The 15028-nt window shown below is 43.9% G+C and overlaps 1 protein-coding gene across 2 annotated transcripts; it reads left to right on the forward strand.

Moving 5' to 3' along the window:
• The first annotated feature begins 783 nt into the window (after positions 1-783).
• LOC117193755 (ubiquitin carboxyl-terminal hydrolase 32-like) lies at positions 784-1351 on the forward strand. Of its 2 annotated transcripts, none has more exons than XM_033398486.1 (2): positions 784-920; positions 973-1351. In XM_033398486.1, the coding sequence occupies exon 2, from the start codon at positions 981-983 to the stop codon at positions 1161-1163; it is 183 nt and encodes a 60-aa protein (XP_033254377.1). In that variant the 5' UTR covers positions 784-920; positions 973-980; the 3' UTR covers positions 1164-1351. The 2 variants fall into 2 exon arrangements, with proteins under 2 accessions (XP_033254377.1, XP_033254376.1); XM_033398485.1 differs by having other exon boundaries at positions 786-920; positions 977-1350.
• The last annotated feature ends 13677 nt before the right edge of the window (positions 1352-15028 follow it).

A 15028-nucleotide genomic window follows, 5' to 3' on the forward strand; every position in this document is an offset into this window, starting at 1 on the left:
GCAATGTTTGAACCATTAAATATGGATATGGCCATATGGCCGGGATGCATGTGCGTATGTGTGCACAAGTTGGCGTCGGTCTCAACTTGTCGATGCTGCCACACCACCGCACACCTCCCTCACTTGTTGCCGCATACCCCAGAAAACTCTATAGTAATCCCTATATGCCTGGAATGTTACGCCTGGAAATTGAGGAGCCCCCACCAGATTAAACAGCTTAATGTATGTACATTTCTGTACACGTATCTAATGGATACATATGTACTTATAGGTATTTTCAAAAGGTACAGAAAACGTTCAAAAAAGTTAAACTCCATGAATCAGGAAAAGTCCATCCAGGCCCCAGGAGGTAACAGACAGAAAACAGATCCAGCATCAAAGAAGAGGTGACATGTTTTCTATTCTGTCGTGCCACAAGAACAAGCCAGCTCCACTGGAAAGGAAAGGCAATCAGTTGAATTCATTTGGAATGAAATTAACGCCCATCTCGGGATATTAAACGGTGAGTAGTGAAAAACGGGTGAAACAGCTGCAGCTTTTAGACAGGGGATTTGTATATATATTATAACACACCGTTACCCGCATATTCCTTTCTTGGACGTGCTAACAGCGAACAAGAACCTTGATTACAGCCAACAAATTGTATATCTACGTGATTTTTACATCAATTCTACATCCAAATTGAAGCCAAAAAGCATGATACGAAATTCGGAAACGACTTTATATGGTGCATACTTTTTGGCGGAGCCTACAAATTTGTATCCCTGGCTTCGACAATCAAAATAGGCGAACTAAATCTAAAAAATAAAATAATAGGATTGTAATTTAATTTAATTTATTTGTTTTATTAATGGCAACTACATCTACAACTACATCGCTGTGAGGAAGGAGGAAAGGGCATTAAAGCTCAAAGTTGGAAGGTTGTGGTTGTGGAAGGCCGGGAATGGCGTCATTAGTAATTATTTTACCAAGGCAGGACAATGCCGCCGTCTGAATTTCTCCACGATGTGGATCGCGATACAGAGCTGAGCCATAAGGAGACCATGCAAATGATCAATGTTCTGCTGTTTGTGACTAAGGAGAACCGGGACTCTCAGCAGTACGAGGCTCCTCGATTTTGGGTAGCGCAAGAGTCCGAATGGGGCACCCTGCAACGTCACTGACGGACGAGGACTTTATGCTGTGGAATGTGGAGTAAGAACAGCTAATGCAGCCTTATGGACCTCAACTTTGAGCTCTGCCATCTCAACCCTATAGAAAATGTTTACTTTATTTGTTCTTTAAAAATTATGCCTTTTTCGGGCCAGGACCATTAAACCCTAAGAATATTATCGAATTTTGTTCTGAATGAGAAATGCAACGGATTAAGACTTAAAGCTGACTATTGAAGCTGGTTCCTGTTGAAAACTGTACATGTACATGTATTTTCGCAGTCTCACTCGCCCATGAATCCTTATTGAATGGCTGATATCCCGACTTACGCTTTGAAGAAACCCCTTTGAAGGTGAGGTAACCATACTTAAGAGGGAGCTAAGTAAGTGGCTGCGTCCTTGCCACCAACTTTCACTTGACTTCCGAGCTCCAAGCCAATCCACTACACTCCGCCACTTTAATGTAATGCTCCTTTAATACCCGCACACGCAATGTGTCCCCAGGCAGGATGCTGGCGGTAGCAGCTCCTGGCCCTTGGTTCTTGGTCTTGGCTCTAACGAAGCTGATAAGCTGCCGCTATCAACGCCTAGCATCCGCGCGTGCCACGCTGCTGTCTTAGCAGCTGCCTCCTCCTTCTCCTCCTTCCTCATTCTGCATCCTCAATCTCATCCGCATCCACATCCGCTTCCGTTGCGCTATGCTGTGCTGCGCTGTGCTGCAGCTGCCGGAGCCTCCCATCCTGTTTAGCACAGATTTACAGCCATGCCGACTCCTTGAATTTCGCCCTCTGCATGTGTATCTATGTATCTGTGTGTGAGTGTGTTTGTCTGCGGCCCTGCCGGAAAGTGAATCACTTATGAAAGCGTCCGGCTTGAGTGGCGAGTGCAACCCACTGCCCTGCTCCCAGCCCTGCCTCCATCGGCCTGACCTTCTTCGCAGTATTTGCGATGCAAAATTTAATATGAGTTCCCTGCTAATTTCCCCAGCTGAAGAATGCTCCAAAATATGTGTGGGAGTCCACTTTTCCGCTCTCCACCAAAACTTACCGAAAACGATAAGCAACAAAGTCTTGAACTAGTTCAGAGCTTGCCCCATGCGCTGCCCTTTGTCATCATCGTCAGCATCAGCATCGGCAAAAAGTGTTAGAGGTTGTCTCCCGCCCCGAATCCACCACCAATCCAGCCCCAACTTGACATACAACAAACGAGGGGGAACGTTGTGAGTTGCTGCGGACACCGCAACTCTACAGTTATACCCTATACTTAGTCAGTATGGCTCTCCTCCGGCAGCCGCCGCTAATATTGAACAACACGACAAAGAATGCGTGCGAGAGAGACAGAAAATCAGTCTGAGCGTGACGTCGGGCGCTGCGTAGCCACTGCAAATTGATTTCATGCTTTTGGCTACAAAAATGATCCGATCTGATCCAGATTCAGCAATCTGATAGATATGGTCATTATCTATGATTCTGCGTTTTTAGTTTTCTCGAATCTGCAATATTGTGGATGCCCCAGATTTTCGTCCTTTGCGGGGGCGGAAGGGGGTGTGGCGAAATTTTGACACGAAACGGTCAAGGTCCAATATCACAGGAGTGTGGATACCAAATTTGGTTGCTCTGGCTCTTATAGGTTCTGAGATCCTTGAACTCATATTTTGCAATTGGCAAAACCGACCATGAAACCTGTGTGTTAGAGAGAGACAGAGCGAGAAAGAATGAAATTGTTTTCTTGATTCTGGCTATAATAATTATACGATCTGGTTGAGATTTTGCACTCTAGAACATATAGTCATCCTCTACGATGACTATATGATATGGTTTTATCGTATCTTTAAAAATGTGGATGCCACAGATTTTCGTCCTTTGTGGGGGCCGAAGTGGGCGGGGCGAAGTTTTGAAATATTTTTGTAGCAGTGACATATCACAGAAGTCTGGATCCAAAACATCGTTGCTCTAGCTCTTATAGTCTTTGAGCACTAGGCGCTGAAGGGGACTGAATTGGATCCAATCTGAATTGGATCGTATTATTATTATAGCCAGCATCAAGAAAACAATTTAATTTTTTCTAGCCCTGTCTCTCTCTAACACACACGTAGCATAGGCGGCTTTGCTTAGAGTAAAACATTAGCGCCTAGATCTCAGAGATCTCTCTCAAAAGCTAGAGCAACCAAATTTGGTATCCACACTCCTAATATATCGGACCGAGACGAGTTTGTTTCAAAATTTCGCCACACCCCCTTCCGCCCCCGCAAAGGACGAAAATCTGGGGATATTCAAAAATCTCAGAGACTATTAAGGCTAGAGTAACCAAATTTGGTATCCGCACTCCTGTTAGATCTTACTATAAAACGTGTATCTCAAAGTTTCGCCCCCTTCCGCCCACACAAAGGACGAAAATCTGTTGCATCCACAATATTGCACATTCGAGAAAACTAAAAACGCAGAATCATAGATAATGACCATATCTATCAGATTGCTGAATCTGGATCAGATCAGATCATTTTTATAGCCAATAGGAACAAATCAATTTTCAGTGGCTACGCAGCGCCCGACTTCACGCTCAGACTGATTTTCTGTCTCTCTCGCACGCACTCTTTGTCGTGTCGTTTAATATTAGCGGCGTCTGCCGGAGGAGAGCCATACTGACTTAGTATCGGGTATTACCGTAGAGTTGCGGTGTCCGCAGCAACTCACAACGTTCCCCCTCGTTGAAGCTTAAGTCAACGGAATTATGCGAGAAAATGAAAGGGTTAGCTACCGCTTGGCAGAATGAGTCGTCAGACTGTGACTACTACATGCTCGTGGTAAAGCAAGAGCAAGTCGAGAAGTTGATCAGCACATTTGAGATGTTTCACGGCGAGCTTGAGGAATTGGATCGAAGAGAAATTCACAGTGGTTTGTGTGACATTTTTGAGTCACTTGCAAGCTCGCTGAAGGCGGCGATTATGAGGGAAATGGCTAAGAGTAGCGGCCGCATGCCGTTTCATTCTACCTTGGCTGGAGGAAATACTACGGTTGAGTTTGCCGGCTCGCAATTGCTACCTCACCGTAGACAAGTACCATCCCTGCCTCCTATACAATTGCCGACGTTTAGCGGCGGGTATGCGAACTGGACGGACTTTTATTCAATGTTTGCCACCATCATCGACAGCCATCCGGACTTAACAAACATAGAAAAGCTCCAGCATTTGCGTTCCTGTCTGCGGGATTCGCCATTGGAGACTGTTCGGTCGCTGGAAATCTCAGATGGCAATTATGCTGTGGCGTTAGATTTGTTGGAAAACAGATTCAATAATCGGCGATTGGTCTTTCAGGCACACATCAATGAGATCTTGGCGCTCCAGGCTGTGGAACCTGGGTCAGTGGTCATGCTTCGGGAGCTTTCAGACAAGTTCAAGTTCGTGCAGGAAATTCTCCGAAAACTGGATCCAGCGAGCCAAGAGAAGTGGGAGGAACGATTCAACGACCCCGCATTAGCAAACTTAATTCTGTCGTGGGAATCTATGGCCTCGTTCTTGGAGCAGCGATGCAGATCATTGGAGACGATGGACTTTTCTATGGCAAGCTATGCGTTGAGCAATCAGGTGGGCAGAAGTAGAAAGCATAATAATTCTAGGTCCACATTGGTTACAACGAACCAAACCGTAGCACGCTGCGCGCTGTACAACGATGGTGCTCACGAGGTCCAGCACTGCCAGAAGTTTAAAGCGCTGTCCCCCACAAATCGCCATAAAGAAGCCAAGCGGCTTTCGTTGTGTATAAATTGTCTCAGAACAGGGCATCGATTACTTCAGTGCACCTCGAGCAACTGTCGTACCTGCGGGGGTAGACACCATACCCTCCTTCATTTTAGTAGCCCTGAAGATACCGAAGTCCAAGGGAAATCAGCGCCGTATACTCCATCTCAGTCTGCACTGTCTGAGTCTACGCCTTCTGAGCATACCACTGCGCCCTCTACTTCAGCGGTTACCTCGTCTGCCCTTATTGCCCAAGATCTCAGGAATGGTGTTGTTTTACTTGCCACGGCCACGGTCTTAGTCAAAAATCGTTCCGGAGTTTTAGTTCCCTGCCGAGCGTTGCTGGATTCCGGCTCCCAGTTGCATCTAATAACTTCTCGTTTCGCGAATCAGCTTCAGCTTCGAAAAATGAAATCATCGACTGCAGTCTCGGGAATAGGCGACTCTAGCTTCGTCACGGATGGATTTTCGGTCAACGTTAGCCTGCACTCTCGCTCATCGGATTACTCAACTCTCATCACTGCCATTGTAGCCTCCAGCATAACCGATCGACAGCCAAGCTTTGGAATTGACACTCAAAACTGGAACATTCCATCTAACATACCACTAGCTGATCCGGAGTTTTATAAGCCGCAGCGCGTCGATCTGCTAATTGGCGCAAGTCTGTTTTTCGAGATCCTGTGTGTTGGTCAGGTCAAGCTACTGCCAGGATTGCCTTCAATTCAGAAAACGCGCTTGGGATGGGTCGTGTCTGGAAGTTGTTCGCGTTTAAAAGGTTCCTCGTTGATGGTCTCTCGCGCTCGGGCCGTAGCTGCTGAGGATAATAGTCCAGAGGATCGGATTGAGGTGCTTCTTCGGAGGTTTTGGGAGGTAGAAAATTGCATCGAACCAATAATAAAGTCTACCAAAGAAGAGCTAGATTGTGAAGCACACTTTGTGCAGCATTTCCGTCGACTACATAAAGGCGATTATTGTGTTCGGCTGCCAGCAAAATATAATTTGGATCTCCTTGGATTATCTTACTATCAAGCGCTTCGTAGATTCCTGACCCTTGAGAGAAAGTTAGATCGTCGCCCTGATGTTAAATCTCAGTATGCAACATTTATAAAGGAGTACCTTGATTTAGGCCATATGTCTCAGGTTCCTACCCAGTCAATCAGCAACTGCCGATATTTTTTGCCTCACCATTGCGTATTGAAGGAAGATAGTTCTACGACCAAGCTTCGCGTCGTTTTTGATGGATCCGCTTCAACCTCATCTGGATATTCCCTGAACGACGTTTTAATGGCTGGTCCCGTAATCCAACCCAAACTGTTTCATATTCTTGCTCGATTTCGGTCATACGCCGTTGCGATTACGGGAGAAATCTGTAAGATGTATCGTTGTGTAAGAGTCTCGACCGAGGATAGCAACTTGCAGTGTATTCTGTGAAGAAACTCCAGGGAAGAAGACTTGCGTGTGTTTCCATTGTTTCCTATCTATCTGTGCGAGCGATGCATCAGTTGGCAATAGACGAGCAGATGGCGTTTCCAGTTGGAGCTGAAATCCTTCGCCGAGACTTCTACGTGGATGACTTGATATCTGGAGCCAGCTCGCAGGAGGAGGCTATCCGGATTCGGGAGCAAACTACTGGAATTTTGTCTAGAGGTCAGTTCAGATTGAGGAAATGGTGTTCGAACGTCCCTGCTGTGCTGGATGGAGTTCCGGAAGAGGACAAGGAAACATTTTTGAAGTTCGACGATGGCAGCCATGTGACTAAAACTTTAGGACTTGCGTGGGATCCGGTTTCTGATCTACTATTATTTTCGTTCTCGGCCCTTCAATCTTCTTTGAATTCCTGCAGGCGCTCTGTTTTGTCATCCATAGCGCGATTCTACGATCCTCTCGGACTAGCTGGTCCCGTAATTACTAAATCCAAAATCTTTCTCCAGCGTTTGTGCCAAGAGAAGTTGTCCTGGGATGAAAGCCTTCCAGTCGCACTGAACACCGAGTGGCAGGTGCATATTTATGCACCAGTTTTGGTCAGATTCGTCGACTTGAATTTCCTCGGCTTGTGCTCCTTCCAGACTCTACGCTGGAAATTCACGGATTTTGCGATGCCAGCATCGAGGCTTATGGTGCATGCATTTATGTCGTGTCCAAGGGTCAGCATTTCAGCAGTCACTTACTTTGCGCCAAATCTCGTGTGGCTCCTTTGAAGACACAGTACCAAAGTTGGAGCTTTGTGGAGCGGAGTTGCTGGCTAGGCTCATATCTGAGATAGCTGGAATGAATGTATTCAAGGGAAGGTGATACTGTTGGTGTGATTCTGCCGTTGCGCTCTCTTGGATTCGGGACGAGCCGTCAAGTTTAATATTTTTGTTGCAAATAGAGTGTCAACGATTCAGGAAATGACCGAAAAAATGGAATGGCGCTATGTTCCCACAGCTTTAAACCCAGCCGACATTCTGTCTCGAGGGGCTCATCCGACTGAGCTGAATGAGTCACCTCTTTGGGCTCATGGTCCTCCATTTCTTTGCGGCTCCTCAGATGACTGGCCACCCACTGTGCTACCTGATAAGCCAGCCCTTGAACTTCGTCGGAAGGCTCTTCTGGTCAAATCGCCCTACATGGACAATATTGCTGATTCCAAGTATGCGAATTCATTTGCTTCTTTGCAACGCGTTTTCGGATACATTCACAAGTTTTGCAACCGAATTCGGCGCCCCGGACTTACTGTCTCAGACATTGAACATGGAACCCAGGTATTAGTACGACTAGTCCAGCGTACTCAGCTATGGGAGGACATGAAGTCACTGCGGGCAAGGGGAGCAGTCTCCTCATCGAGCTCAATCGCATCGTTACCGCCATTCATGGATCAGTTTGGACTTCTCAGGGTAGATGGTCGACTGAAAAACTCTTCGTTGGATTTGGATGGCCGTCATCCCATCATCTTGCCCAGCAGCCATCCACTGACTCTTGCAATAATCTCCCATTTTCATGAGTGGAATCTGCACGCTGGTCCTCGAGCTTTGCTTGGACTAATTCGATCCCAATATTGGCCTATTGGGGGGAGGAAGACGGTAAACAAGGCAGTAAACAAGTGCGTAAGATGCTTTCGACTGAAGCCCAGGGTATTGGAGCATATTATGGCGGCCAAAGGAGCGGCTCGATGGTTCTCATGCCTTTGAGATCACAGGCGTGGTCTTCTGTGGGCCGTTTTTCTACAAACCGAAGGCACGCAACAAGGCTCCAATCAAGTGCTACGTCTGCGTCTTCATTTGTTTCGCTACCAAGGCTGTTCATCTGGAGCTTATAAAGGACTTATCCACAGTTGCTTTTCTACATGGACTAAAGCGCTTCATATGTACCAGACGGAAGCCGCGGCAAATTTGGTCAGACAACGCAACCAATTTTGTCGGCGCTAAGAATGAGCTGATGGAATTAAAGCACCTGGTCCTCAGCGATGACCATCAGAAGGCGCTGCTGGATTTTTGCTTGGTCGAGGCTATAGACTGGCATTTCATTCCTCCGCGCTCCCCTCATTTTGGTGGTCTATGGGAGGTTGCAGTGAAGACGGCCAAGTACCACTTCTACCGTGCGATAGGCAACTCGGTTCTTGGATTTGCCGAGCTGCGGACGCTGTTGTGCCACATCACGGCAGTGATTAATTCAAGACCTTTAGTTTCAATTGCAGAGAGCCGATCTAGATGTTCTAACTCCAGCGCATTTCTTGAATGGTGGCCCTCCTGCTTCGTTCGCTGAGCCTGACGTCACGCAGCTAAACTTCGATCGCCTGGACGGCTGGCATCGCGTTTCGTACCTGCAGCAGCTCTTTTGGTCCCGGTGGAAGGAGGAGTACATAACGTCACTGCAGCAGCGCTCAAAGTGGCGCACTGCGAAGCCTAGTTTAGCAGTCGCAGATTTGCTTCTTGTCAAGGATGAGAATCTTTCTCCCATGAAGTGGCCACTGGCGAGAGTGGTCGAGCTATTGCCTGGACGAGATGGCGTTGCCCGAGTTGCTGTGCTGAAGACGTCATTTGGAATCACCAAGCGCGCCGTCAACAAGCTGTGCCTGCTGCCCCTTAAAGAAGCTGTTGAAAGTCAGGCTTCCAACGGGGGAGTATGTCGGGTCAAGCAGCTTGAATATTTTAAATTATTGCATTTTGCATTAAATGCATTTTGGTGTTGTCGTTTCCAATGCCCCCACTGCAAAGATCATTTGCTACCGCATATGCGCATGCAGCGGAATTCTTTCGTCTCCTTATGTCGCAATCTCTCGGACTCGGCTTAACAGCGTCCCCGAGCAGCTCTAACGCTCTCGGGCTATCATACGCTCTCGCTCACGTCTTTGGCCCGTCAGCCCTTGCATGGGTAGTCTTGAGCGAATCGTCGCAGCTATTAGACAAACATCCTCGCATCAATCGTTCGCCCCAATCATCCCCATATGTACATACGCGATAAGTTGGTTTACATATGCAAATAAATTGTGAATTATAAACAGCCTCTCGACTTTCATTAACTTCAAATTGCAACAGTTGTTAAAAACGCTTAATAGCTTAACATTGATCTTTCGGGAGTTATCCCTCCGATCTGATTTGTTGGTTCTTGTTGATTAAATTTAACAATTGTGTTTGGGCTTTCATAAGCCAAAAGCCGCGGAGCTGCGCTGCCAGTAACGCCGGCAGCGGAGCGGCAGAACTATGTGTTCTTATCTTTTATATGTTAGTATGTATATGTGTGAATATGCTCTGCGCTGTTGGTAGCGAGAGCGCGAGGGAAGATAAATGTGTGTATGCATGTAGATTAGTGCCGTCAAGTCATGGGAACATGCTGACGCTGCACTTGGGTCGCTCGAGGCATTCTTGAGTGAATCGTAATACGATCACCCAGAATGTCTGGGACTTTATTGTTACGTAAACACTGCAACAAAGTGTTACGTTATGTTTTATGTGTTATGTTTTATATTTATGTATGGCCACACTAAAAATGATTAAGAATTGCAAATCTTTAACCTATCCTTATGGACTTTCTGAGTTTTGTTTTTATTATCGGAGATTATGACGTTATCTCTTTCTCCGATACTTTCTACTCTATATGGTCCTATGTATTTAAAATCTAGCTTATGACCTGTTTCATTTTTCAATAAAACTTTATCTCCTACAGCTAAATTTAAATCTTTTAACTTTAAATCATATAGCTGTTTATTTTTAATTTTATGCTCCTCGAGCATAATCCTTGCTCGTTTATATGCTACTTCTTATCTATATTTACTCTCTTTAGAGTAATCATCTATGTTATATAGAGGTGCTATTTTATCTATACTATTAAATTGAACTGGTAAGTTTGAAGTCTTACCGAAAACTAGCTCATATGGACAATAATCATGTGCCTTAGAGGGGGTTGTATTAAAACAATATACGAAGAATTGCAGCCATATATCCCAATCTGATTTGTCAGCTGAGATGTATGAGCGTATGAGCTCGTTAAATGTTCTGTTGCTTCGCTCCACGGTTCCTACAGTCTGGTGATGATGTGCAGTAGAAGTTATGTTTTTATACCCGATACTCAAATTGAGTATTGGGGTATATTAGATTTGTGGTAAAAGTGGATGTGTGTAACGTCCAGAAGGAATCGTTTCCGACCCCATAAAGTATATATATTCTTGATCAGCATCAATAGCCGAGTCGATTGAGCCCTGTCTGTCTGTCCGTCCGACCGTCTGTCCGTCTGTCCGTCCCCTTCAGCGCCTAGTGCCCAAAGACTATAAGAGCTAGAGCAACGTTGTTTTGGATTCAGACTTCTGTGATATGTCACTGCTACCGCCCACTTCCGCCCCCACAAAGGACGAAAATCTGTGGCATCCACATTTTTAAAGATACGATAAAACCAAAAACGTAGAATCGTAGAGGATGACTATATGTTCTAGAGTGTAAAATCTCAACCAGATCGTATAATTATTATAGCCAGAATCAAGAAAACAATTTCATTCTTTCTCGCTCTGTCTCTCTCTAACACACAGGTTTCATGGTCGGCTTTGCCAATTGCAAAATATGAGTTTAAGGATCTCAGAACCTATAAGAGCCAGAGCAACCAAATTAGGTATCCACACTCCTGTTATATCGGACCTTAACCGTTTCGTGTCCAAATTTCGCCACACCCCCTTCCGCCCCAGCAAAGGATGAAAATCTGGGGCATCCACAAATCTCAGAGACTATTAAGGCTAGAGTAACCAAATTTGGTATCCGCACTTCTGTTAGATCTCACTATAAAACCTTTATCTCAGAATTTCGCCCCAGCCCCTTCCGCCCCCACAAAGAACGAAAATCTGTTGCATCCACAATATTGCAGATTCGAGAAAACTAAAAACGCAGAATCATAGATAATGACCATATCTATCAGACTGCTGAATCTCGATCAGATCGGATCATTTTTATACCCAAAAGGAACAAATCAATTTGCACTGGCTACGCAGCGCCCGACGTCACGCTCAGACTGATTTTCTGTCTCTCTCGCACGCACTCTTTGTCGTGTCGTTTAATATTAGCGGCGTCTGCCGGAGGAGAGCCATACTGACTTAGTATCGGGTATAACTGTAGAGTTGCGGTGTCCGCAGCAACTCACAACGTTCCCCCTCGTTGATATTTAGATTTTTACATAAGTCTTCAACTATTGAATTTTTATATTCTGTTCCCATGTTCGTAATGAACGCCTTCATTGGACCGTACTTTAGAATAAAATTTTCAAAAATAGCTTTAGCTACTGTATTTGCACTTTTGTTTCTAATAGGTATGGCAACAAGGTATTTTGTCAGGTCACATATTAAGGTGACTGCATATTCATTTCCTTGTTCTGATTTAGGAAGTGGACCGATCGTATCCACTTTTACCCTATCAAAAGCCATGTATGGTGTTTCTGTAATAGTCAATGGAGTTATTGTGTGCTTGGTTACTTTAGCTTTTTGGCATTTTGGACATTTTCGTATGTAATTGGTTATTTCTTTAGTCATACCTTTCCAAAAATAATGTCTTTTGACCTTGGCCAAGGTTTTTTTTATGCCTGTATGTCCTCCTTGTATGGGATCATCATGTAATGTAGACAGTATTGCTTCTTTTTCTTTTTCATTTTGAATTAGGGTCACCGGGTTGAGTAGCGCTACTCTTATTGTTCGTAATATTTTATTGCCCATATTTTTAAAATTATCTATTGAAATGTATTCAAAGATATTTTCCCACGGTGCGACTTTGAGTTGGCTGATTTTTTGTTTACCGGCTTGCGTTTCAAGCCTTTGGAAAAACTGACCTAAGTCAAGGGTTCCATTACAAATCGCTAGCATCATATCTTGCAGTGATTTTATTTCCATGTTTGAAAAAACATAAATTATTATTTACATGCAAGGTCACTACTTTTCGTACTTCGTCATTGTTGATGACTTCATATACGTTGGGCTTTGAAGCTTTTGTTAGAGATTGCCTAGGCAATTCTATTTGTTCTTTTCCTGCGCAGGATTTCTGTCTACTTTGTTGCCTGGTAGTGACTTTCAGGACTTTATTCGTTGTTTGTATGTGTTCAAAGTGACCGCCACGATAATTAGATATTGATCTCTAACAACACTGCGCATGTGCCCTGCTGCATATCGATGTTCTCATATCGATGTTCTCATATCGATATTCTTCTTTCGGCGTCTGTCTCTTGCGTATGTTACTCGGAAGCACATATAATTCTGTATACTGATCTTCTGCTGTCTTACAAATAAAATAACTTTAACAGGTTATGGGCCCAGACACCAATACACCCAGAAACAGTATAAAACAGAAACAGTGAGAAACAATAAACATTGTTTGGTGCTTAGTGAAAAGCAGTGCTAAAAAAATGGCATAGACTCATTAGTGTATGTGTGTACATAGAAAGGCAAAAGAACAAGTTGAACAAATTCAACGGAGATTCGCATTATGTTTTTTTGATTAGAATTTTGCAGCGAATCGGACCGTTGCCGTGGTTTAAAGTCCAAAATAAAGCAGTCCCAACGGATCAAGAAACACAAAAGCGAACGGAGACTCAAGTGTGTATACCCAAAAGTGTGTATACCAAGCCTTAGAAAATCCCGAGTGTGTGTGTGTAAATAGCAACTCGGAGGGATACTTAAGAGAAAACGAAAAAACAAAAGAAAGACACGGACAACAGTATTGTCGTCGTAGTTGCTTTGTGCATGAGACGATCGACAGTTACAAATTTTGCACTGTGGGACAATAAGTATAAAAAATGAGTGGAAATATGAATTTCAATATTGAGAAACTGGACGAAAACAATTATAGCACATGGGAAGTTTTGATGAGAAGTGATGAGCAACGTGCAGCTTTTGAACTAAAGGATCAAAAGGCGTTGGCGTCAATTTTACTTTGTGTTAAATCGACCCAACTAAACAATATTAAAAATTGTGTATCGTCGTCACAGGCATGGCAAAAGCTAAATAAAATTCACAGGCCAAGCGGACCAGCAAGGGTAGTGCTTTTAATTAAACAATTGTTGACGTTAAAAATGTCGGATGGTATAAGTGCACAGGAATATTTGCGGAAATTCCAGGTGGTACACGAGGCTTTAGCAGAGGTCAACATAAAGGTTGATGAAAAGATCTTATCAGTTGTGTTGCTAAATGGTTTGCCTAAATCGTATGAAAGTTTTGTTGTTGCGATTGAGACGTGAGATGATTTGCCGAGCTTGAGGATGCTAAAAATAAAAATTTCTGAAGAAGCGAATAGGCAAGAAGATAGCATTAGCAAGGAAATTATAAGTAGCGCGGAACTACACGTCAGTTATGACAACAACAGTTTTAAGAAAAACTTTAAGAAGCGCAAAAAGTGTTTTAAGTGCGGAAAGGAAGGGCATTTTAAATCGGAATGCCGTGCTAAAGGCAAGCAGGAAGGAGCAAACAACAAGGGCGCAAACAGTAAAAGCGGGGAAAGATTGGGTACAATGCTTTGCGTAACCGAATATGCCAAAGTGGAACCAGAAAAATATGTACCAATCCTAAATTTAGCTAAGCCAAATGACCAGATGTTAAATGCATGGTGCATAGACAGTGGCGCAACGGCGCATCTATGTTGTGACGAGGAACGCTTTGTGTCGTTCACGGAAGATAATCAAAAAGTATTTTTAGCCGGCGGTAAATCACTTATTGCTGAAGGGCATGGAACTGTTCAAGTAAAGTTCGGTGATAGATCCGTTACGCTGGAAAATGTTATCTTGGTACCAGATTTGCAGTACAATTTTATATCGGTCACAAAACTATTAAAACATGGAAAAAAAAATTGTGTTTGAGAAAAATCAAGCGATGATTTTTAAAAACGGAAAAATAGTTATAAAGGCACATCTGGAAAATGGATTGTTTATGGTTCAGGACAATCAGGAAAAGTGTATGAACATTGTAAATGTTGAAGCAGATGCATTCAAATGGCACAATAGGTTCGGCCATGTACATTTTGACGCATTAAAGGAAATGGTTAACAAGGAGATGGTAATAGGTCTCAAGGGCATATACAAGCCAAAACAAGTGTGTGCAACATGCGCAAAAAGTAAAATTTGCGTGCAACCATTTCAATCGAGCACAAACAAACGAACATACTGATGTATGCGGTCCAATGCAAAAGCAGTCAATGGGAGGCAATCGATATTTCGCCACATTTATTGATGATTGTTCAGGATATGTATCAGTAAGTTTCCTAAAAACCAAAGATCAGGTTTTCGAGGCTTTTAAAAAATTTAAAAGTCAAGTTGAGTGCCAAACTGGGAGAAAAGTCAAGGTTTTACGAAGCGACAATGGCCGAGAATACATATCAAACGTTTTTGATAATTACCTAAACCAAAATGGAATAAAGCGAAACTTAACAGTGCCATATACACCTCAACAAAACGGAGTTGCAGAAAGGGCCAACAGAACATTGGTAGAAATGGCAAGAAGTATGCTGCTGCATGCTGGGTTAAGTGAATGCTATTGGGCAGAAGAACTGCCACGTATTTGCGAAATAGAGTGGCAAGCAGCTGCTTGAGCGGGGTGACACCTTTTGAAATATGGTAGAAAGCCAGTGGTATCGCATTTAAGAGTTTTTGGCTCAGTAGCGATAGCTCTAGATAAAACAACGAAATCAAAGTTCGCACAGAAAGG

The sequence above is a fragment of the Drosophila miranda genome, assembly GCF_003369915.1.
Source record: "Drosophila miranda strain MSH22 chromosome Y unlocalized genomic scaffold, D.miranda_PacBio2.1 Contig_Y2_pilon, whole genome shotgun sequence".
Lineage (NCBI taxonomy): Eukaryota > Metazoa > Arthropoda > Insecta > Diptera > Drosophilidae > Drosophila > Drosophila miranda.